The following is a 23554-nucleotide window of genomic DNA, read 5'->3' on the forward strand; positions in this document are numbered from 1 at the left end:
TAGTCTTAGTTTGTATTTCTCTGTGTGTGTGTGTGTGTTCCCATTTTTTTTCTCTAGCAAATCTGAACAGTTGTTATTCATGGGAAGACAGTTGTGTCGCGTTGAGCGGGTACTGTGGGTTGAGTGGGTTTATTTATACTGGCATCTTATTCTGCTGAGTGCACTTGAGTGCATAGAAGAACACAAGTTATGAAGCAAGGGGAATCCTGTCAGCTGAACAAGCACCATTGTTTAATGAAATCTCTTTCACTTCTAATAAAGATGAGAAAGACTCAATCTTCTACTAAAGACTTGAAAACAACAGGCTTTGTAGAATAAACTGCCCTTCTGTTGGGGCTCTTTAGCCTTTTATTATTAATGGACTCCCATGGCATTTGGAGAACTGTTGGTAAGCAAATGTTTGATGAGTGCATCTGTTTATCTCATGTCAGTTGGTAAACAAGCAAACTCATGCTGCTTCCTTCTTTGTATTTCCTTGTAGCGACCCTTCCACTGTGATGCCCAAACCGTTAATGACATTTTGCAGGTAGGTGCTCTTAAATAATAGATCTCCGTGTTTGTCTTTTGTACACATTAAAGTAGTGGGGGGGAGGAGGAGGAATATCCCTGTGTGCATGGCACTGCTGCTGGGCTGTGCTTCTCCGTCACTGTAATTATAGTCCATTTGCGCAAAGCTGAGCCAGCTCTCAAGCAAAACCGTCTCTGTAACCTGTGTCAGAGATGGCTCTGTGGGCAGTGCACAGGCTCCCAGTGCTCAGCTGGGTCTGAGTACATGTGACCCTTTCAGTGAGCACAGAGTGAAAATAAGGTAACTATTCGAGGAAAGCAGTGAGGGTGGCAGGCCATATGAATTCCTTTATTTCTGGGGGTGAGTATTACGTTCTTCAGGATTTAAACTTAATAGGGAGACAAGAAAAGTCTGTCTTGTGTGATTTCGACCAAGTGGTTCTGAATTTCTGAGCCCCAGCTTCCCCAAAGGCTTTGTCTAGATTAATGCCCATTAAGGTGTTTTAGCGTCTGTTCAAGACAAAGATCCTTGTCTGTGCTAGGCTGCTCAGGCTGCAACTGTTTGTTGCAGTGCCAGCCAAAGCTTTAGGCCAGTCACCTGTGTCCAGCTGTGGTGCCAGAAGAGGCAGGTTGGAGGTTGATCCCTATCTTGTGGCTGTGGTCTATGTGCTCTGCTCTCACCTGGACCATGGCTTAGCCCAACAAGCTAACTCTCACCTGGGTGAGAGTTAGGGCAGGGCAACAGGGCGGAAAGGCTCTGAAAGACCTAGCCCCTCAGGCAGCCTCTCTCTTTGGTTTGAAACCATGTCTTGGACCTCGCAGCAAAGGCATCTTGGTCAGTCAGAGCAAAAGCCAGTGTTTCAGGTGGAATAGCGTGAGGAATTGCTGGCAGTCAGAGCTCCCTGGCTGACCTCCTTGAGTTTTGAAAAGCCTTTCACAGTGTTGTTGCTGTAAGGGGATATAGGAACTTCCCATAATAGGAAGCTCCTGAACTTTGAAGAAGTCCAGAGCTACACATTTACAGCTTTTATGTACTTTTGCCTTTATTTAACTCTCTACAAGCTTCACTGAGATTGCTGCTAATTGGGCAGTGCAAGTATGCTTGGAGAAAAGGAGCAAGTCCTCATGATGGTCTGGCTTGCTGAACTCAAAGAGGGCTTCTTGCTGTGGTATTGCCTCTTGGGTTTACGATGGGGTCAGCTTTTTTTTTGTACATGAATATAAATCTCTTAAAGGTAAAACTTCAGCTGCCTGTATCAGCAAAAACACTGTAACCCACTTCTGTCATTCGCTTTCCAGGAAATGACCCAATCATGGCCACCTCTTCTGACAGATATTCCTCCTCCTTCTACTGCAGAGCCTTCCAAATTTCTGAAGGTAAACACCCTCTTTTTGCCAAGGCTTTTGATAAATTAGAAGAGAGCTTTCCAGCTCTTGCACGTATTGTCCTCTGATTTTGTCCTCCTTTCCTAGGTAAAAGCTTTTAGGAGAGATTATCTTTAGAGGTCACAATGGATTTTGAATTGTGTAACGGTTACTTGCAATGCATCGTTTTCCTTGAGTGATTTTTCTTCTGAGCAATTGTTTTCGAGTGGGCTCTATGGTAGCATAATTATCTTTCGTCTTTCTTATGTTTTGAGCAAGCTGTCTATTTTTAGACTTGTAAGGTGTTTGAGGGGCGATGAAGAAATGAAGTTTCAAGGACTTAGATATTCAAATGTGGGCTTCAAATGTGACTGCTTTTCAGAAGTGTTTCAAGCATCTCATTTTGTTACCGACCGAAGCATTTTTTGGTCAACAGAAACATTCGCTGTGTTCAACAGAAGTGTTTGGCAGCTGTTTTAATTTCTTTTTTTTAGTATTTCTTCAAAAATGCACATACCACTAATGGGCTAGCAGCAGTAGCACGTATCATTTCTGTCCAGGCTAAGGTACGTCAGGCCAGCTTAGACTATTGGACGCTTCGGAGTTATTCTTTGACAAGTTGCTCAAAGTATCGATTACGGTAACAAACACAAGGAAATCGCATCACTGATACACTGCTATTGAGAGATGATGTATTTTATTCTCAATTTGCACTTTGTCCTTTCTTTGTAGGAATCATGGCATGTTGGATGTGTAGCACAGAATCAGAGTAAGTAGAAATCCTAAAGAAAGCACACTGTTATATATATGTTGACCGATAGTTGTGTGTGTCATACATTGAGAACATCAACTGCTTCCATTGATGAAGGGGCAGGATTTGCTGTGCTTTGTTAAACATTGATGAATTTAGAAAACTCTGAAGAGCCTGTATACATTCCTTACCTAGAAATTAAGGCAGCAGTTCAGCAGAGAACAAACAGTATTTCGTTAGGAAGCCCCATTTGGAGTGATAAATAATCTCAATGCAATCAGTTATGTCCGGGAAGAAAGTGACTTTCTAATCTGATGCTCAGAGACCATAGCTTAAAATACGCTACAAGTGAGGCAAATAAACCCCACTGATTTCCTTTTTGATTTACAGAACAGTACGATGGACCTTCAGATACGTTGCCTCGTTGTCAGACAACAATATCGTAAGTAACCAGGCTCAGTTACCATCTCTACTGTGCAGTTACTTACAAGAACGTGAAACTAGTTAAAACGTGGTTTACTTGATAATTCCAAAGAGTGCGGTTTTATGGGTCTGATTTTTCCAGAAAATTTCAGTGCAGGGAATTTTTCACCAACAGAACCATTACTGTTTCATGATAGAATCGTAGAATTCTTTTGGTTGGAAAAGACCTTTAAGATCAAGTCCAGGCGTTAAGCAGATGCTGCCAAGTCCGCCACTACGCTGTGTCATGATTATAATGACTGTGTTAAAAACAAAACAAAATCCCCAGCTATTAAAGTACCAGACTGAAGGGGGTTTTGTTTGCTCTTTTAACCTGCAGCTGCTTAACATCTTGTCACTTACTGCTCGCTATTGGAGCTACAGCTTTTTTTCTGTAGCTTTTTTTAACAGAACGTATATATTTCTGCTTCTCTTTCTATAGTTCTTCTTTCTCCTATCATGTATTCCGTCAGAAGAAGGCTTCTGAAAATTTGAGTCTCAGTGTAAGATGTTTGTGCATAATGGCTGCAAAGGTTTGACAAGGCTGGGAAGGAGTGCTGACTAATGAATGAATTGCTCCAGTAGAAAATTTTAAGTTGGTGGATAAGTAACTTGGGACTGTCCTTGTAGGTGCCAGTGGTTACCTATTAATTAGGTTAATTAGAGAAAGGGCTTGAAAGTAGTTTTGTGTGGGCTGCCATTAACCTGTCAGGATTAATCTGTCCAGATGGCAGCAGCGATAGGTTCTGAGCCCCGAGTAACAAATCGGAATCTTTCCATGTGTGGAAGACTAAGGGGCCTGTATGCAACGTAACTGCTGAGCCATTACATGCCTATCAGTTCATGTGATATGTAAAGATCTCATGTTACTCCCTACTACGTTGTTCCATGGAAGGCTGCAAGCTACAGGCTACAAAGCTTGGTTTCCTTATCCTGACCAATTTAATTAAAACCCCAAACAAAATGGAGCCAGTCCCAAATGAGGAAGAGCACCTCTCCATCTTGGTTGAGATTGTACAGTCTTGCAGTCAAGCTCTGTAAGGTCTGTAAAAATCAACCCTTTTCATGCTGTTCCGACATCCTGCAGAGGAGCCTCCCCTGGCTGGTAGTGTGGGATAGTGTCTTACTGAGTAGTTAGCTGCTGCTTGAATCCATTCTTCCTTTTGCTGCTCCTTCTTCCACCCCAGCTTGCTCCTCCTGAATGACTTCTGGGAATTTTCTTTGCACTATTAAACATACTCGTTTCAGCTGCTCCAGCCTCTGCCTTCCTCCACAGAGAATCTTTTTCAGCTCTTCTCAGCTGCCTGTAAAAATCCCTTTTGAGCTTTAGTCAGTTTTCCAGGCAGCAGAGAGAGAAGAGACTTTTACTGTGGACAAGAATCTGAAAATACTCCTTTCTTAGCGCAGAGGTCCAGAATTGTAACTTTGGCACGGTACATACCTCTGTCCTTCACCAGCATCCCCTCTCTGCTCAGTATCCTTGCTGTTTTTTGCTTTGTTCATACTTGGACATGAAGGCTTGAAAGAGCGTGAAGTTTTGTGTAATTTTCCTTTTCCCCACAAGTATCAGGAACACAAACTCTGCCCCCACGTTTCCAAGGTGGACGTGGTTTACTGGGAGTCTTTCTTCCTTGTTTTCCTGCTCTAAAATGTGTTGTCATGAGGGGTTGGAGGCTTACATTTTTCATGTGGGCATGAGAGAAATTTCTCACAGAAAGCCCTTAGTTGGAAATGAGGTTGAAACAAACACAGCTTTGACCTGATTGATCACAATCCCTCTGTCAGTCCCCAAGCTTTTATCCCATTTTGAAATGACACTTGTGTAATTCTCTGGGTTGAGGAGCTGCTCTCCAGCTAGCTTCAGGATTTGAATCCCTGTACTTTTGAATAGCAGGAGTTTTGCCTGTCTGTTTTCCAGCTCCTTTTGGAATGCCTGTGTGATTTCCAGAGGAGGATAACACCTGGGAGAACGTTGGGTCCCTGCCCACAAACCCCTCCCTTCCAGCCTTTTGAGGACTTCAGTAATACACTGAAATGGCAAGCAGTAGTTACCACCTGCAGACAGAGGACTAAATTATGCTTCTGGAAACATTTGCAGGCAGCCTGCTCTCTAGCAATAGTAAAAGAGAGTGTGTGGCTCCCCCCTTGTAAGCTGCTTGGAGTGCCTGAACTGCTTGATGTTACAGTTATTGCTGCGGTGTGCAGGAGCATCAAATTCATTGTGTAGAGAAGAAATAGGAGGGAGGCTTGCCCTTGGCATTTACTTGCGTACGTACGGTAGAACACGTGAGCAGCAAAAAGAGAACCGCTGTGACAGAAGAAATATTTACAGCCCCTGAGAGCAGAGAGCATGAGCGTGCACAGGTTCTGGTGCACAGATGGTCCTTTCTGTCCCTTGGGGACTCAGTGCAGCCTAATAGCGTGCCAGTCTCTTAATGTACAAGGCTCAGACTTCTTCCGCCCTGTGCTGCTGTGTTAGTGTGCTAGATAAACTTAAGCGAGGAGCATTCCCCTCACAGAACTTCATCTTTGTTGTGTGTAGATGGCAGCCAATGATACTGACATCCTTTTCAAAATGTCCTGAGATTAGTTGAAAAGTACAATAAAATATTCCTAGGTTGCGTGTTACCATTTTATCATTCATTCAGGTAATGAGAGGGTTTAGAAGATAGAGAATGCCAAACATTCATAAAGAATGTGGGAGGTTGGTTTCTTTTGACAAGGCCAAACCAAGTCTTTTTCAGTGTCTGGTACTTGAAAGTGTGTCAGCCTTGGCTGATACTTATCTTCTGGTTGCCTTTCAGAGTGTCGCTCCAGGAAGACCTGCAAGTCAGTGATAGCGAAGACAGTGATGACAACCAAGTCAGTTTTAGACGTTGTATACACTAGGCACACAGACATCCCTTTAAATCCTCACGCCTTGTTGCGTTGTTCCGAATGCCTTAAGCTAACCTTTACTCTCATTCTCCTCTTTCTTTTTGTCAACAAAACAGGTTGCTGACAATCCACTTGCTCCTCCAAGGTACAGATTTGTTCTCAAACTAATAGCTAGACTAAATAAGGAGGGAAAACCAAACTTCTTTATAATATAATGGGTGGATGGGTAAGGGTTCCTGGTTTCACTGCCTCTGGTGCACAGATGGTGCTTTCTGTCCCTTGGGGACTCAGTGCAGCCTAATAGCATGCCAGTCTCTTAATGTACAAGGCTCAGACTTCTACCACCCTGTGCTGTTGTGTTAGCGTGCTAGATAAACTTCTGCGAGGAGCATTCCCCTCACAGAACTTCATCTTTGTTGTGTGTAGATGGCAGCCAATGATACTGACATCCTTTTCAAAATGTCCTGAGATTAGCTGAAAAGTACAATAAAATATTCCTAGGTTGCGTGTTACCATTTTATCATTCATTCAGGTAGTGGGAGGGTTTAGCAGATAGAGAATGCCAAACATTCATAAAGAATGTGGGAGGTTGGTTTCTTTTGACAAGGCCAAACCAAGTCTTTTTCAGTGTCTGGTACTTGAAAGTGTGTCAGCCTTGGCTGATACTTATCTTCTGGTTGCCTTTCAGAGTGTCGCTCCAGGAAGACCTGCAAGTCAGTGATAGCGAAGACAGTGACGACAACCAAGTCAGTTTTAGACGTTGTACACACTAGGCACACAGACATCCCTTTAAATCCTCACGCCTTGTTGCGTTGTTCCGAATGCCTTAAGCTAACCTTTACTCTCATTCTCCTCTTTCTTTTTTGTCAACAAAACAGGTTGCTGACAATCCACTTGCTCCTCCAAGGTACAGATTTGTTCTCAAACTAATAGCTAGACTAAATAAGGAGGGAAAACCAAACTACTTTATAATATAATGGGTGGATGGGTAAGGGTTCCTGGTTTCACTGCCTCTGGTGCACAGATGGTGCTTTCTGTCCCTTGGGGACTCAGTGCAGCCTAATAGCATGCCAGTCTCTTAATGTACAAGGCTCAGACTTCTTCCGCCCTGTGCTGCTGTGTTAGTGTGCTAGATAAACTTCTGCGAGGAGCATTCCCCTCACAGAACTTCATCTTTGTTGTGTGTAGATGGCAGCCAATGATACTGACATCCTTTTCAAAATGTCCTGAGATTAGTTGAAAAGTACAATAAAATATTCCTAGGTTGCGTGTTACCATTTTATCATTCATTCAGGTAATGAGAGGGTTTAGCAGATAGAGAATGCCAAACATTCATAAGGAATGTGGGAGGTTGGTTTCTTTTGACAAGGCCAAACCAAGTCTTTTTCAGTGTCTGGTACTTGAAAGTGTGTCAGCCTTGGCTGATACTTATCTTCTGGTTGCCTTTCAGAGTGTCGCTCCAGGAAGACCTGCAAGTCAGTGATAGCGAAGACAGTGATGACAACCAAGTCAGTTTTAGACGTTGTACACACTAGGCACACAGACATCCCTTTAAATCCTCACGCCTTGTTGCGTTGTTCCGAATGCCTTAAGCTAACCTTTACTCTCATTCTCCTCTTTCTTTTTGTCAACAAAACAGGTTGCTGACAATCCACTTGCTCCTCCAAGGTACAGATTTGTTCTCAAACTAATAGCTAGACTAAATAAGGAGGGAAAACCAAACTTCTTTATAATATAATGGGTGGATGGGTAAGGGTTCCTGGTTTCACTGCCTCTGGTGCACAGATGGTGCTTTCTGTCCCTTGGGGACTCAGTGCAGCCTAATAGCATGCCAGTCTCTTAATGTACAAGGCTCAGACTTCTACCACCCTGTGCTGTTGTGTTAGCGTGCTAGATAAACTTCTGCGAGGAGCATTCCCCTCACAGAACTTCATCTTTGTTGTGTGTAGATGGCAGCCAATGATACTGACATCCTTTTCAAAATGTCCTGAGATTAGCTGAAAAGTACAATAAAATATTCCTAGGTTGCGTGTTACCATTTTATCATTCATTCAGGTAGTGGGAGGGTTTAGCAGATAGAGAATGCCAAACATTCATAAAGAATGTGGGAGGTTGGTTTCTTTTGACAAGGCCAAACCAAGTCTTTTTCAGTGTCTGGTACTTGAAAGTGTGTCAGCCTTGGCTGATACTTATCTTCTGGTTGCCTTTCAGAGTGTCGCTCCAGGAAGACCTGCAAGTCAGTGATAGCGAAGACAGTGACGACAACCAAGTCAGTTTTAGACGTTGTACACACTAGGCACACAGACATCCCTTTAAATCCTCACGCCTTGTTGCATTGTTCCGAATGCCTTAAGCTAACCTTTACTCTCATTCTCCTCTTTCTTTTTTGTCAACAAAACAGGTTGCTGACAATCCACTTGCTCCTCCAAGGTACAGATTTGTTCTCAAACTAATAGCTAGACTAAATAAGGAGGGAAAACCAAACTACTTTATAATATAATGGGTGGATGGGTAAGGGTTCCTGGTTTCACTGCCTCTGGTGCACAGATGGTGCTTTCTGTCCCTTGGGGACTCAGTGCAGCCTAATAGCATGCCAGTCTCTTAATGTACAAGGCTCAGACTTCTTCCGCCCTGTGCTGCTGTGTTAGTGTGCTAGATAAACTTCTGCGAGGAGCATTCCCCTCACAGAACTTCATCTTTGTTGTGTGTAGATGGCAGCCAATGATACTGACATCCTTTTCAAAATGTCCTGAGATTAGCTGAAAAGTACAATAAAATATTCCTAGGTTGCGTGTTACCATTTTATCATTCATTCAGGTAATGAGAGGGTTTAGCAGATAGAGAATGCCAAACATTCATAAGGAATGTGGGAGGTTGGTTTCTTTTGACAAGGCCAAACCAAGTCTTTTTCAGTGTCTGGTACTTGAAAGTGTGTCAGCCTTGGCTGATACTTATCTTCTGGTTGCCTTTCAGAGTGTCGCTCCAGGAAGACCTGCAAGTCAGTGATAGCGAAGACAGTGATGACAACCAAGTCAGTTTTAGACGTTGTACACACTAGGCACACAGACATCCCTTTAAATCCTCACGCCTTGTTGCGTTGTTCCGAATGCCTTAAGCTAACCTTTACTCTCATTCTCCTCTTTCTTTTTGTCAACAAAACAGGTTGCTGACAATCCACTTGCTCCTCCAAGGTACAGATTTGTTCTCAAACTAATAGCTAGACTAAATAAGGAGGGAAAACCAAACTACTTTATAATATAATGGGTGGATGGGTAAGGGTTCCTTTTTTCACTGCCTCTGGTGCACAGATGGTGCTTTCTGTCCCTTGGGGACTCAGCGCAGCCTAATAGCATGCCAGTCTCTTAATGTACAAGGCTCAGACTTCTTCTGCCCTGTGCTGCTGTTAGTGTGCTAGATAAACTTAAGCAAGGAGCGTCTGCTGAAGATTTGTCTTTAACTCCTGGAACCGACCATGTGGCTGTGGGAATGTAATTTCTTCAGCTTTTTATCTGTTGCAGATGTGAAGTGATACTTGGGTGTCACCTGTTTCCAATCCCTTCTTAATGCTGAGGATTATGGTTCTAGTCATTCAAGAATAAGCTGGTCGTCCTCCCATTCTTGCTGTACACTGCTGCACAAGTGTTGACTGTTGTGCCATTTGTCCAGATTTCTAACCATTGAGGTGGACATGATTTTAAACACTTGTCCATCCTGCAGCTTACGTTGCCGCATGCTCTGATCCTTATATTACGCGTAGCTCAGGAAATCTGTTTACGCTGCAGGAAATGTAATTGCTGGTTGTGCCTGTATCATTTGTCCTTTGAAGCTGGTAGGCAGCCATTTGCACTGCTGTCTTTTGGACCAGATGCAGGAAACAAATTTGTGCAAAACAAATTTGTTGGTCGAGTTGCATACAGTGTGGTAGACTGCCTAGGGGCTGGGATGCAGGAGTCATTCCCCTTCTCCAGACCTCAGTGGAGGCAGTCTGTCAGCAGGTGATTGCTCTAGATGATGTGGGGGATGGCAGCTGTTCTACAGGGAGTAGCGTCCGCTTGTTCTGCGTGATAGTTGAGGTGTTTCAGGGGATGGCAAGAGACCTTGCCATCTAGTTGAAGATGTCCCTGCTCACTGCAGAGGAGTTGGACTAGACAACTGTTAAAGGTCCCTTCCAAAGCAAACTATGATTCTATTCTGTGATATTTGAACTCTCAGAGAGTTCATTATTTCTGCTTTCATGAGAAACGGAAGTAGCTTTAAAATGCTTTTTAGGCAGCTGGAGAGCATTTCCCTTCTCCACTAAAATCATCTTGGCTTTTTGTCTTTTTGTGTCTGTGACTTAATGGACACACAAGTGTGTGTTTTGAATCATGACTCTGTGTGGAATTCCAGGTGGCCTTTATGGCCAGGAATTTCTCCTTTATTCCAGCATAGCATTTACAATGCTTCTAATGGATGTGCTGCAGTTCCCCTATAGGATATGCATAATTTGTATTGCCAGCATTTTGGCTACATCTTTGCTAGAGCAAATGCTTGCAGGAGCATGTCTTCAAGTGGGAGGCTTGTGCATCAGTCATGGGCTACTGCATTCAGTTCTTGCTTGTGGCTTGAATTCGAGGCATTGACTTGGATTGGTATAGTGTTGAGGTTTGTGGCCAGAAAATATGAGAAAACTGCTTTTCTGCAGAGAAAATAGAGACTCTTAAACTCTTAAAGCACTGAAACGTTGGGCTAACATTTAGTTGGGTGATATTTCAGGTGGTATAATAATGGAAGGGCTTTGACATTGGGGTTCATTCCTCCCTTTTTCTCAGTGAAAGCAAGGCCCATGTTCTGGCTTTTGGAGTGAAAGGAGAAGATGTATTTTGGGGGAGAGAGGGCGCTGGATCAGGTCAGAGGGTGCTGCTGTGCTATGTGTAAAATAATCCTCTCTGGAGCTGTAAGAAGGAAGTGAAGCTAGGGAGCATGAGTGCAGTGAGTAGGGACTGTGCCATGGGAAAAGTGGGTTGTGGAACAGGGGAGAGGACTGTCCCATGCACAGCAGAATGAAGCCAGATGTGCAACATGACACTTCAGTCTTTTCACTGGGTTTAGCTTAATTTCCTCCTTCTGATGTTGCAGTCCATGAGTTGGAATGCACTGCTCAGTATTTTTTGTGGAAACTTTGAGAAGCTGAATAAAAGTGATGTCAATGAGCAGTTGTGAAACAAGGTTTAGAGTTATTTGGTGTTGCTTAAAGCTGTGGAGTTTTCCCTTGTATTCCTAACTTCAGATGATCAGAAATCTGATATGCCACCATATTCTTAAATGTGATAGTCCCTGCCTTTCAAAAAGTGCAACATTTTAAGTCTCTGACTTGAACCCTCTCAATCTTGTAAGTGTTGTCTAGTTGAGGAGGCAAGTCTTACAGGAACAACTCAGTTTAATTCTGTCCAAGTATGTACAGGATCAAGTGTCAGGGTGAGTGTCTGTTACCATAGAAGACACCTTCTACCATAATGGGGAAAGAGAGGCAGTGCTGCAGTTTATTTGCCTTGTTGGGTGACTTCTCCCAGAGAATTGCCTGTCTCCGTCTTTAAGTGAAAAGGGGCTGTGTTGGAGGGATGCCTTTTTTGCACTATCCTGCTGTCCTGGTTACAAGTTTTTATTCCAAGGACAGCTCCTGGGGCTTAATTCTACTTGAAAAGCAACTTGCTTATCTGCTGTTAGCAGCTGAAGATGTGGTATCTAATGCACACTGAAGTTTCATTTTGCTTTTGTTGAAATCTTAATGTCATCTTCACTTTTAACATTTAAACATGATTGGTACAGGATGCAACTAAGTTTTTAAAAACTCACTACATTATAGGTATACCATGTTCATCCCTATTGCTGAATTCTCTTCCCATCTCCAGCGCATCAAACACCAAACCTTCGTATGAAAACCAGAAGAAAGGTTTTCTACTTCCACCACTACCACCAGTGTCTCTTGTACATGCTGCACCAAAGTCAACAAAGGTGGCCCAAAAGAGACCCAGAAGTGAGAATAAGGAGTGGACTGCCATTGATACCACCAGCAAGAACAGGAGCGTCGAAAAAGATCCTTTGATCTCCAAGCATCGCAAAGTGGAGTGATGTGAGGAGATGGCAGTGCGCAGGCGTACAAAGGAGGGGAATAGTATTCATGAGTTCTTGGAACCAATGATAGCGATCTCCTCCTGCGCTTGTGAAATCTGATGAGTATGTATGGTTTTGTGTAATAAATATCTAACTTGTTGAGCTCTCGGTGTGCGAGTTAGGAGGAGCGATCCCCCTCGCACCCGGCACCGCAATAAACATACCTGCTTTATAACTCTTTGTGAGTTATGAAGTTGTGTTCCGTAAATCAATTTGGCACCCCAGATGGGACCCTCTCTGTCCGGCTGCGGGACCTGTTGAGGACGGGACTCCTCTGGGCACCCCCGAGGATTTCTCGGGAGGACTCCCCCACTCCCCAGATCACTGCATGGGCAGACAAGGACCATCTGGAACGGAGAAGGTGTGTTTTGATATTTGGGTATGGGCAACCTGTAAGTCGTGAGGAGACGTCCTACGTGAGGTGAAGGACTTCGTCCTGCCCTGGGTAGCTCGGCCGAGGTATAGGATAGTGGAATTCTGGAAAAACAGGTAACTGAACTTCTGGTAGACACCTGAAAGCTTTGACAAGTAAGGTGCCTAGAACCGGTTACTACATGTATTGTTTGGTAGACCCCTGAAAGCTTGGACAAGTAAGGTGCCTCGAACCATTCAATAGGGGAACATATTGTTTCTAGACACCTGAAAGCTTTGACAAGTAAGGTGCCTAGAACCATTCAATAAGGGAACATACTTAATTTCTATTGCTATTGTCGGGTCAAAGCTGTCATCCAACAAAACGTGGGAAAGAAGGATAAATTATTTGTTGATAGTTGTCTTGTATTTGGAGAACTTGTCTTGTGTCCAGTTTGTTGTCGTTGTTGTTTATATGTCTGACTGAAGTGTTTAGAATTTTTGTATAAGGTATGGGTATAATATCCCTTTCCACTTAGCATTGTGGAAAAGGTTTTATTGTTGTCAGTATAATTGTGCTGTGTGGTTAAACAATTAAGATGGGCGGAGAGCAGAGTGGGGGAATTCTTAAGAAAAGTCCTCTGGGGTGTGTTCTGGCACACTGGAAAGACCTGGGAGGACTGGGAGGTAGTGGCAAGAAAACTTTCATAAGTTACTGTAATCAGTGGTGGCCACTGTATAAATTGCAAGACGGTTGAAAAATGGCCACTTAATGGAACATTGAACTATGATACGTTATTATAGTTGACGTTATTCTTGAGGAGAGAAGGCAAATAAGATGAAGTTTCATATGCAGACATGTTCTTTACTCTCAGAAATCATCCTGAATGGCAGGCGGAGTGCAGTATAGGGGCTCCACAGGATCCGATAGTCTTAGCCTTAAGACCCACAAGGGGACCCTAATAGAGCAGTTCATCTGGGACTATTAAATGAGTATAGAAACTAGATTATTAACAGAATGTGAGTCAGAATATAATACTCCGATATTAGCTGTCAAAAGGCGGATGGAAATTACAGACTAGTACAGGATTTAAGGGCAATAAATAAGATAGTAGGAGATTTATATCCGGTGGTTGCTAATCCATATACTCTCCTAACAAAACTAAGCTTTGAATTGGCTTGGTTTACCGTATTGGACCTGAAGGATGCCTTCTTTGGCTTACCTTTGAGTACTGAAAGCCGAGTATCATTTGTTTTGAAGTGGGAAAACCCTGACACAGGAAGAAGAATACAGATGACCTGGACAGTATTGCCACAAGGGTTCAAACCCAGCCCTACTCTTTTTGGAAACCAGTTAGCAAAGGACTTGGAGTTGTGGGAAAAGCTACCAGGAGATGATGTGCTATTGCAATATGTGGATGACTTATTAATAGCCACTGAAACGAAAGAACAATGTATTATTTGGACAGTAAGTCTGCTAAATTTCTTGGGACTTAATGGCTATCGAGTTTCTCCGCAGAAAGCACAAATAGCCCAACAGCAAGTATCGTACCTAGGATATGAGGTGACCGCAGGACAACAGACTTGGGGAGCTGCAGGAAAAGAGACCATCTGCCAGACTCCACGGCCACAGATGGTCAAAGAGCTTCGTACATTCCTAGGTATGACTGGGTGGTGCCGCCTTAGGGTATACAATTATGGACTAATGGTGAAGCCCCTCTACGGAAAGGTGAGCACGAAAGCCCTTGTTTGGACTTGGGAAGGAGACAATGCGTTCAGAAATTTAAAAAGGAGCCTGATGGATGCCCCGGCATTGGGCCTCCCTGATGTTACTAAACCTTTTCTGCTCTTCTCCCATGAGAAGCAGGAGATAGCCCTGGGAATCCTGGCCCCAAATTTGGGGCCGTATTGGAGGGCTGTAGCTTAGTTCTCCAAACAGTTAGATGAAGTTAGCAAAAGATGGCCCAGTTGCCTGAGAGCAGCAGCTGCAGTGATACTGGACATTCAAGAAACACAAAAATTCACGCTTGGACAGCAAATGACAGTGTTGGTGTCCCATACTGTCTCTGCAGTATTGGAGGTAAAAGGGGGACATTAACTCTCTCCCCAACGATTCCTCCAGTATCAGGCTATCCTGACGGAACAAGATGATGTGGAAATACTTGTTGCTAACATTATCAATCCAGCTTCTTTCCTGACTGGAAACACAGGAGAACCCATCTCATGACTATCTGGAAACCATCGAAGCAGTACATTCCAACCGACCAGACTTAAAAAAAAAGGCAAGAGAATTGCTGAAGAAGGTGGTCTAGAAGTGCACGCCTTGGTCCCAGACGGTAAAAGCCAAATTGAGGATGAGCCTAAGTATTCTAAAGAGGGTAGGAAATTAGTTGGTGATGTAGGAGGACAAATAGGAGAAACTGGATGGGCTAAGGCCCCGGCAGGAAAATCAGTAGTTCCCTCCACATTATTATGGGCTATAGTCATGGCAGAACATAGAAAAAGTCACTGGAGAGTAGAAGTTCTATATGCACATCTACTCAAAATAAGGAGAGCTAGGAATATGTATACCTCCCTGAAGCAGGTAACACAGCAGTGTGAGATATGTTTGCAGAATAATCCTAAAGTGGGGCCCAGAGCCCAATTAGGACAGATAGGGAAAGGAGATTATCCAGGACAGCAATGGCAAATTGGCTTTTCGGAACTCCCAAGAAAAGGGGGGTTTCGGTATTTGCTGGTAATGTCTGATACCTTTTCAGGTTGGCCAGAAGCTTTTCCGTGTCGAAGTAATAAAGCCAAAAAAATAACAAAAATACTGTTACAAGAGATAATACCAAGATTTGGGATGCCAGCGACCATTTCCTCAGATTGAGGACCTCATTTTGTCGCAACAGTCATCCAGAAAGTAAGCAGACTTTTGGGAATAGATTGACAACTGCATACCCCTTATCACCCACAGTCCAGTGGTCAAGTGGGAAAGATGAACCATTTAATTAAATTGCAAATTGTGAAACTGGGACAGGAGGCTAATTTGTCCTGGCCGCAGTCACCGCCTCTGGCCTTGTTGAGAATCAGAATTAAACCAAAACTAAAACCAGGTTTAAGCCCCTTTGAAATTTTATATGGATGACCATACATTGTCCAAGAAGGGACTTCAGGGCAGAGTGGAGAACAATGCCTTAACAATTATGTCATAAATACGCAAAACCAACTTAGAAATATAGAAAAATTAGTCTTGGGAACTAGAGCTCGAGGTCTTGATGGACCTATACGTAACATTGAACCTGAAGACTATGGACATGTTAGATCTCTTTCAGAATCACTTCTAGAACTGAAGTGGGAAGGTCCGTTTCAAGTGCTGCTGACTTCTCCTACGACAGTTAAGATTAAAGAGCAAGCATCGTGGATTCATCACACCAGAATAAAGCAAGCCCCTAAGCCACGGTGAGAAACAACACCTACTGGAGCTCTGAAACTTGGAATTTGACAAAACGACTGCATTTTGCATAATGGGAATACAGCCCTGGAATCAGAATCTGTATTTGAGATTGATACAGAATGTGACCAGAGTTATAAATCAGAGTGATTGCTGGATCTGTACTCAGCTGCCTAATGAGGAGAAAAGCCAAAATTGGCCTCCCTATCCCCTTTAAAAACCAATTGAAAATCTGGAAACAAACTGCACTATTTCATGAGGTGGCCAAGGGTGACACCTCTTGGGGCTGTGAGGAGATAGGAAAAAACTAACCTCATGGTTACCAAATTTCTCCTGGTTGAGGCAACTGGTTGCAGAAATCTTCATACTCATTGTTTTAATACTGATTACCTGTGGCATGATGCAGTGTTCTTTTTGGTGTTGTAAAAAGTCCGTAACTGATTATGAGAATTGGAAAAGACGTAAGATAACGCCAGCAGGGAGAAAGTGGCAAATGTTTTTCCAGGACTCGAGGAAAAACGCAACAATACAGCAAAGGAATTTGCAAAGGTTATAGAAAAGGGGGGACTTGATGCGAGGAATAGTAACGGACTAAGGAAAGGGTTAAGAGTTTTCTTCAAACTATGTATTGATTGTGGTAACGTAGTATAGGGAACAGATACGTTCTTGTTCTTGCTAGTCTTGTGGTTAAACTATAACTCAGAATAGAATATGTAAGTGAAACACATTGTTTAAAATCAGGGACCCTTTTCCCTCAAGAGGATGAATGTCTGACAGGAACCTCTTTCAGCTAGTCTCCAAAAGACTTGAGGTTGCCAGCTCTTGACATATCTCTAACCAGATTTATCTGTGTTCTGTGATTTGTCAGGGATCTGCCGGCTACGTCACAAGACTTTTCCCAGTGACTTCTTTGCCAGATGGTACCTCCAAGCCAAAGAGACCTCAACTCAAGTTTGAAAGGTGAGTTTTTGTTTGATATCCCTCATCTGTACTTTCTAAAGATGCCAGGCCAGGCTGGCCCTGCAGCCACCCTGGCTTCTGCTTTAATAAGAACTTCTTTGAGGGGGAAAGAGAGAAGGAGAGGTGTCAGTGACTTGCCCTGTACTGTCTTCTCATGTCTGGGGCTTAGCCCATCTACCACAAAGCAAAGGTCTAATTGCAACATTACTGTTTTCTTTTCTCCTCACCTTGGGTTTTTTGTTTGTGTTTTGTACTTTCACAGCCTCAAGCAGCCTCTCTTTATTGAATTGTTTGATTGTTCAATTGTTGAACCATTGCATTTTTGGCTACAAAGCACCTGCAAAGGAAAAGGAATCATCGTGGGATGGATCTGGATACACTGGAAGAACTTTAAACTGTTTTTAGGAGGAAAGACGCAGCGTTGATGGCACCTTCCTTTAAAACGACAAAGTGCAATGAGTTTTCTGTTGTTTTCAGTCTGGCTCAGTTAAAAGGTGATGAGAAGTCTGCAGATCAGAGACACAGTGTTTATTTTGGCACATAAAACCTGCTTCTTGACACCTGGAGGGTTTTCCGTGATGATCATTAAGCAAGAGGCACACAGTTCACAGTGTTTCTGTTGCTAGAGCAGGAAAAGAACAGCCACAGCCAGAAGCAGTACTTCTCCTTGCTCTTTCTTTCTGTAAGAGCACGATTTGCCTGGGATCAAGTGGAAATCACACGCTGCAATTGGGTAGCTAGAACTGCCATGGTACAGTGTGGACATCTTGCTGGTGCGTAAACTGCATGTTGTTTTTCTTCACTGGTTCCTTAGGACTGCACAAAGAGGAGAGAGAGTGCAGCGTAAGCGGGCAGTGAGCGGTGATAACTGGGAAATGGCAAGCTTGATTGCAAGGACAGTTGTGAAGAAATAAACGTGGATTGATTTATTTTTTCAATACTCCAGCATTCCACCTGGGCACTCAGGAGCTGGTATCCTTGAAACCAAAACTGCACGCTTAAAGCTGAGGAGGTAGAAAATTCCACACTCATTAAACCTTGGATTTTCTTGCCACTGACTGCAGAAGTTCAGGCTGGGAACCTGGGTTAGGTGGAAAGAGGCTGGGCAGTATCTCCTGTAGATACAGGGTTTGGGTTCTAGCAGCCCAAAGCTGCTGTTGAAAATTGGCTTTAGTTGTGTGGGGTTTTACAGAAAGCTCCAATGAGAAATGAATAATCCAGAATTCGATAGCAACTAGAATCGTATGAACCAGAATTCTATTTCCCCAACTTCTCTTCCCCTCCACCAATGTATCTGAAGATCACACTGGAGCTAAGGGGATTCTCAGTTGCAGTACTGGTGGGTGAGGTGTGAGTCCAGCTTTAGTTTAGAAGGAAGCCAAAAACAGCCAAGCAGGCAAAGAACAGAAAACGGTCAGGCAGACTCACTGAGGCTGTTTCAGCTCCTCTTGATAACTCAACTGCTTATACGTAGTTCCTGCTACGTATTGTTTGTCAGAAGCAACATTTAAGGTAGACTTAACGGTCACATCCCAGTATTAAAGGAAGAAAGGTGGAGAAGGCCAGAACTTTTCCTAGAGGAGAGCACTGACGTACATGTTTGGCTTGATTCGTGTACTCTTCAAGCACAGGGTAATGGTCTACAAAGTCAGATGTGCAGAAGAGCACGCCGATTTTTGCCACAATCTGTGTCTCTGCAAGCTCTTAAATGCAGAAGTTCAGGCAACGCAGTGCACATGTGTCTGATCCCTGTGAGGACACTGCTGCCCCACCTACCATAGGTTGTGTGCGCTCCCTGACAGCCTGAGTCACCGTTCTGGGGGCAAACTGAGGGCAGGTATGGATTGGCATGGGCTTTTTGCCTGGAGTGATGGAGCACCACAAGGCCTGCACCCCAGGCAAGTCAGATGGCAGGAATCACATAGCTTCCTGTTGGCTTCTCTTGCGCTGGAACAGCTTTGAAACGCAGCAGTCTGGAATCTAGGGAATTGTGTTGGAATGCCACGAAGCAGCAGCAACACCACCAACCTTGCTGCCAGAGCCAGAAAAGAATTGCAGATCTCAGTGTCATCTCTTGGCTAGAAGCGCTTTATTTGCTGCTAGCTCCCGTCGAGAGAACATGCAAAGGTTCAGATAACAAATACAGATGTGGTAACAGCAGCCAGCAAAAAATTTAGGTGGAGCATCTGGAATAAAGTACTTGGGTTTGCAAAACTCTGCAGTGCAGCAGTGCTGAGAACAGCTCTGGAAGCAGCTTCAGCCTAATTCAAGACAGAAAGCCCCATTTAATGGTGGGAGCCATCTGGAGTCCCCAGCCACAATCATACCTTACTGTTAACCTTCAAGGGGGCTTGTGAGAATTTGGCTGTGCTTTCACAGCTTTGAATACTTCTTAATGTTGCTCTTCCCCAAAGGCATCTCATTGCTAACAGAGCCATGCTTGCAGCACAGCTGTTCGGATTAGACAAATCACTGCCTGGCTGGGATCAATGTCACCCCCTGCTTCCCTGCAGCAGCCTGTCGGCGATGGCCTGTTAGTTACCATGCATGAGCACGGTGGGCACAGTCCCCTGCGAAGGCTGCGTTATGTGCAGGGCTGGATCCCCCTCTGCAGGCGACATTTCAGCGAGCTCATTTTCTCCCAGCTGGTGTTTCACCAGGAGGAGCCTGCACTCTTTCTGACGGAACTAACAGTGCATGCACACGTTTGGTTTCCGTTCTAAACTATGCAGGTGGTTCGTTGTTGTTTAAGCCCAGTTGGCAACTCAGCCACGCAGCCGCTCACTCACTCCCCCTCTTTCTCCCCCCGGCTCCCGGAGGGATGGGGAGGAGAATCGGAAGGATGTAACTCCCATGAGTTGAGATAAGAGCAGTCTAGTAACTAAGGTATAACACAAACCACTGCTGCTACCACCAATAATAATAATGACAAGGGAAATAACAAGGGAAGAGAACACAACTGCTCACCACCTGCCGACCGATACCCAGCCCAACCCGAGCAGTGACCTAGCCCTTTTGGGTAACTGCCCCCAGTTTATATACTGGGCATGATGTGCTGTGGTATGGAATACCCCTTTGGTTAGTTTGGGTCAGGTGTCCTGTCTCTGCTTCCTCCCAGCTTCCCCTCCTCCCTGGCAGAGCATGAGACTCGGAAAGTCCGTGGTCAGAGTAAACATTACTGAGCAGTTGATACACCGGAGGGAAGGGATGCCATCCAGGGGGACCTCAACACGCTTGTGAGGTGGGCTGATGCCAACCTGATGAAGTTTAACCATACCAAGTGCAAGGTCCTACACCTGGGTCGGAGCAATCCCAGGCACAGCTACAGGTTGGGTAAAGAAGAGATTCAGAGCAGCCCTGCAGAGAAGGACTTGGGGGTGTTGGTCGATGAGAAAATGAACATGAGTCGGCTTCAGTGTGCGCTCACAGCCCAGAAAGCCAAGCGTATCCTGGGCTGCATCAAGAGGAGCGTGACCAGCAGGTCGAAGGAGGTGATCCTGCCCCTCTAACTCTGCTCTCGTGAGACCTCACTTGGAGTATTGTGTGCAGTTCTGGTGTCCTCAACATCAAAAGGACATGGAACTGTTGGAACAAGTCCAGAGGAGGGCCACGAGGATGATCAGGGGACTGGAGCACCTCCCGTATGAAGAGAGGCTGAGAAAGTTGGGGCTGTTCAGCCTGGAGAAGAGAAGGCTGCGTGGAGACCTCATAGCAGCCTTCCAGTATCTGAAGGGGGGCTACAGGATGCTGGGGAGGGATTATTCATCAGGGACTGTAGTGATAGGACAAGGGGTAATGGATTAAAACTTAAACAGGGGAAGTTTAGATTGGACATAAGGAAGAAATTCTTTACTGTGAGGGTGGTGAGGCACTGGAATGGGTTGCCCAAGGAAGTTGTGAGTGCTCCATCCCTGGCAGTGTTCAAGGCCAGGTTGGACAGAGCCTTGGGTGACATGGTTTAGTGTGGGGTGTCCCTGCCCATGGCAGGGGGGTTGGAACTGGATGATCTCAAGGTTCTTTCCAACCCTAACTATTCTATTATTCTACGTGTTACGCAGCGTGGCTGTTCTCATTGGAAAATAAGCTAATGTGAAAGGAGTTCACCTCAGCACAGATAAATCATCAGGAAGACAACATCCAAGGCTTGTCAAAATGGGGCCTAAGCTAATACAAAATGACACTAAGGCAAATTCACTGTAGGAGCTGTAGAAGCACCTCTGGAGGCATTTTGGTCTTTGTGAAAATGCCTAAGTGTGCAACAGAGGAGTATAACTGTGTTAGTGGCGAGCTCAAGTCTCCCATTTTCATAGAACAAAGTCTGGAATAATTAATTCTTCACTCTTTCCTCTGCAAAGTAACCCCACTCGTTTGGGCATGTGTCTGTCTGCATCGTGACTAAGCTAACTTTTCAGTCCTTGTGGATGAAGTGAGAAGAGACATGGACAGGCTCCTCTTGCCTGCAAAAGCTGCTCACATGTAAGCTCAGTCTTGTCACAGTTGGGTCACCAGGATCAAAGATGCTTGGTGTGCAGCTCCAAGGGGGGCTCCTGAGCCTAGGAAATAGTCCCGCACTCAGGTCCCATCCAAGATGACCACACAGCTAGAGCTGCTCCATCAGTGTGGCAGCTGAGGCACCATCAGCTTTATCTGAATCTTTCTGTGCCTACCTATGTGAAATACGAGCTCACTCCTCTAATAGAGATGAAAGGGTTTTATTGAGGGACAAAGTCAATAAAGCAAAAGCAACAGTGCTGGGCGCGTGACCGTAGCCAGAGGCACGCTGATTAGCATTTGTTACAGGCTTATATACTTTCACTATTGCGTTAGCTATATACATATTCATAATTTCCCCGTATAGGCGGGCAATACTGTAACTAGCTCCAGGAACTTATCACAAGTCTCCTCCTCTTGGCGTCTGCGCACTGCTCTCCGGTGCTTGTGGGCAGGGGTCTTGAGGATGAAGTAAACAGTCTTTCTCATGTGAGTAGGGGCCTTCAAGAGGAAGTAAGCAGTCTTCCTCACGGTGTACTTTTCACCTTTGGCACAGTTGGATGCCTCAGTAATCACAAAACTAGCTGAAACCAGCCATATCTGTAATTCTTCTGATGGCTGGCAAAGATTTAGAACAGTGTGACCTTCCTGCAAGATTTATTGCAAGCAAAACAGGAGGGGCAGACAAGGAGTATCCAGAGATAGCGGATGTCTGGGAGGCACTGTCTCTGAACTGACTGGTAAGTAGAAGGATGGTGTGAAGTAATTCACTCATGTTTAGTGGGGCCACTAAATTCTGTTATCCCACCACAGACTTACAAGGCAAACATTGTTCTTTATCTTCGACCTAGGTTAAGCTAAAAGCACTTTAACCCTATGTTTTCAGGCACTAGCGTTCCTCATATCAAGCGCCCCCCCCCCCCCCCCCCTTTTTTCTTTTACCTTTACAAATTCTTTTGCTATGTGACTCCATTTTGCTCAAGAGTTCTGGCCACTTCCAACTTGTTGTCTTGTGTCTTTAGCAAGCTTTGCGAACTCATGCAGCTACATCCACATAGCAACACCTATGATTTGTGAAAGCCAATACATTTATGTGTTTATCACAGTTCCCCTCTTTTTCTCAATCTATTTGGCTTGAGCCATAATTTCCATTTCTGGCTTTTCTCATTCATTCATTTTGGCGAAGATTTGTTTTGCCTCCTCAAACGGATCATCACGAGACCGAATTTTTAACGTTCTGATTTTTGATTCTGCTCCCTCAGGAGTAGTTATTTCAAACCGTAATTGCTCTATGGTCCTATGGACCATTCTGCTCATCAGGGGAACAACACAAGGTACAACGAGTAAACCAGGTATTAACAAAACAAAACCCGGCAGGGTTCCTCTCAACCCCCCAAAGTTCCACCAGTTATCGTTCCACCATTTTTCCATATCCAAGTTAAACCCTTTCCAGGTTTGAACAGGAACACGTGCGACCTTTTTCATTTCAGTAATTATCTTTTCGATAGCTTTTCCTTCGTCACCTATCTGTAACCAGCAGTTGGATAGACTGAATTTCCCACCCCCCCCCCCCCCTTCTTGGGCTAAAAGGTAACCCAGGGCTAAGCGATTTTGAAATACCGCTGCATGAATTTTGCTACTCTGTTTGGCTAATATGGTTAATGCATCACCAGCTTTGTTAGTCACAATTTCCAGGACTGCTTGCAACCTAATTATGCGGTTAAACATATATATAGGAGTCCGGTATCCCAGGAGGCGGGATCGTAGTATGCAATAATTCGCTCCGGGGGCCACTGATCATCTTTCCAGTTTCCAATCTGTAGGTCCCTTTTTGCCCCCGATATTTCAGATACATCAGAAGAGACTGGCACCCCTAATCGTTCCCCCCTGCATATCGGTAAGAAAAAGAAACTTGGCCAGATGGTTCCCAAAACACGGTCTGGTCCAATTCCTGGGTAAGTCAGAGGATGCATATTTGCCACAGATCCAATATAGTCCTTCTGGAGCTTCCCACTTATCCCCAGGATTCTTATTTAAAGTTCAATTTTTCCCTTTATCTGCAATATCCGAAGGACGGCCCCAAGTTGTTCATTTTGTTATTGTTTCATTCCAAATTCTACTGTTTTCACAAGTTAAACTCCCCACTGGCTTTTTCCCTTGTCTCCCAGGGGGCTTTTGCCAGCAGGTTTCACCAATGATAC

The 23554-nt window shown here is 44.4% G+C and overlaps 1 protein-coding gene across 40 annotated transcripts in view; it reads left to right on the top strand.

Annotated features, from left to right (window-relative positions):
• AFF1 (ALF transcription elongation factor 1) overlaps positions 1-23554 on the top strand; it is a 165528-nt gene that overhangs the window by 91803 nt on the left and 50171 nt on the right. For 12 of the 40 annotated variants that reach the window (XM_080616583.1, XM_080616584.1, XM_080616585.1 and 9 more), the window contains 16 exons: positions 482-526; positions 1807-1884; positions 2605-2641; positions 3014-3065; positions 6079-6107; positions 6651-6869; positions 7413-7470; positions 7602-7630; positions 8174-8392; positions 8936-8993; positions 9125-9153; positions 11854-14802; positions 15226-15371; positions 15773-15910; positions 16771-16862; positions 17125-17874. In XM_080616583.1, the coding sequence (XP_080472709.1) occupies positions 482-526; positions 1807-1884; positions 2605-2641; positions 3014-3065; positions 6079-6107; positions 6651-6869; positions 7413-7470; positions 7602-7630; positions 8174-8392; positions 8936-8993; positions 9125-9153; positions 11854-12047 (1047 nt within the window). In that variant the 3' untranslated portion in view covers positions 12048-14802; positions 15226-15371; positions 15773-15910; positions 16771-16862; positions 17125-17874. Of the gene's footprint in view, positions 1-481; positions 527-1806; positions 1885-2604; positions 2642-3013; positions 3066-5889; positions 5948-6078; positions 6108-6650; positions 6870-7412; positions 7471-7601; positions 7631-8173; positions 8393-8935; positions 8994-9124; positions 9154-11853; positions 14803-15225; positions 15372-15772; positions 15911-16770; positions 16863-17124; positions 17875-18398; positions 19638-23554 lie in introns of those variants that run through there. The other 28 variants (XM_080616591.1, XM_080616590.1, XM_080616592.1 and 25 more) reach the window with 28 other exon arrangements.

The sequence above is a fragment of the Psittacula echo genome, assembly GCF_963264785.1.
Source record: "Psittacula echo genome assembly, chromosome: 1".
NCBI classification, from domain to species: Eukaryota; Metazoa; Chordata; class Aves; order Psittaciformes; family Psittacidae; genus Psittacula; species Psittacula echo.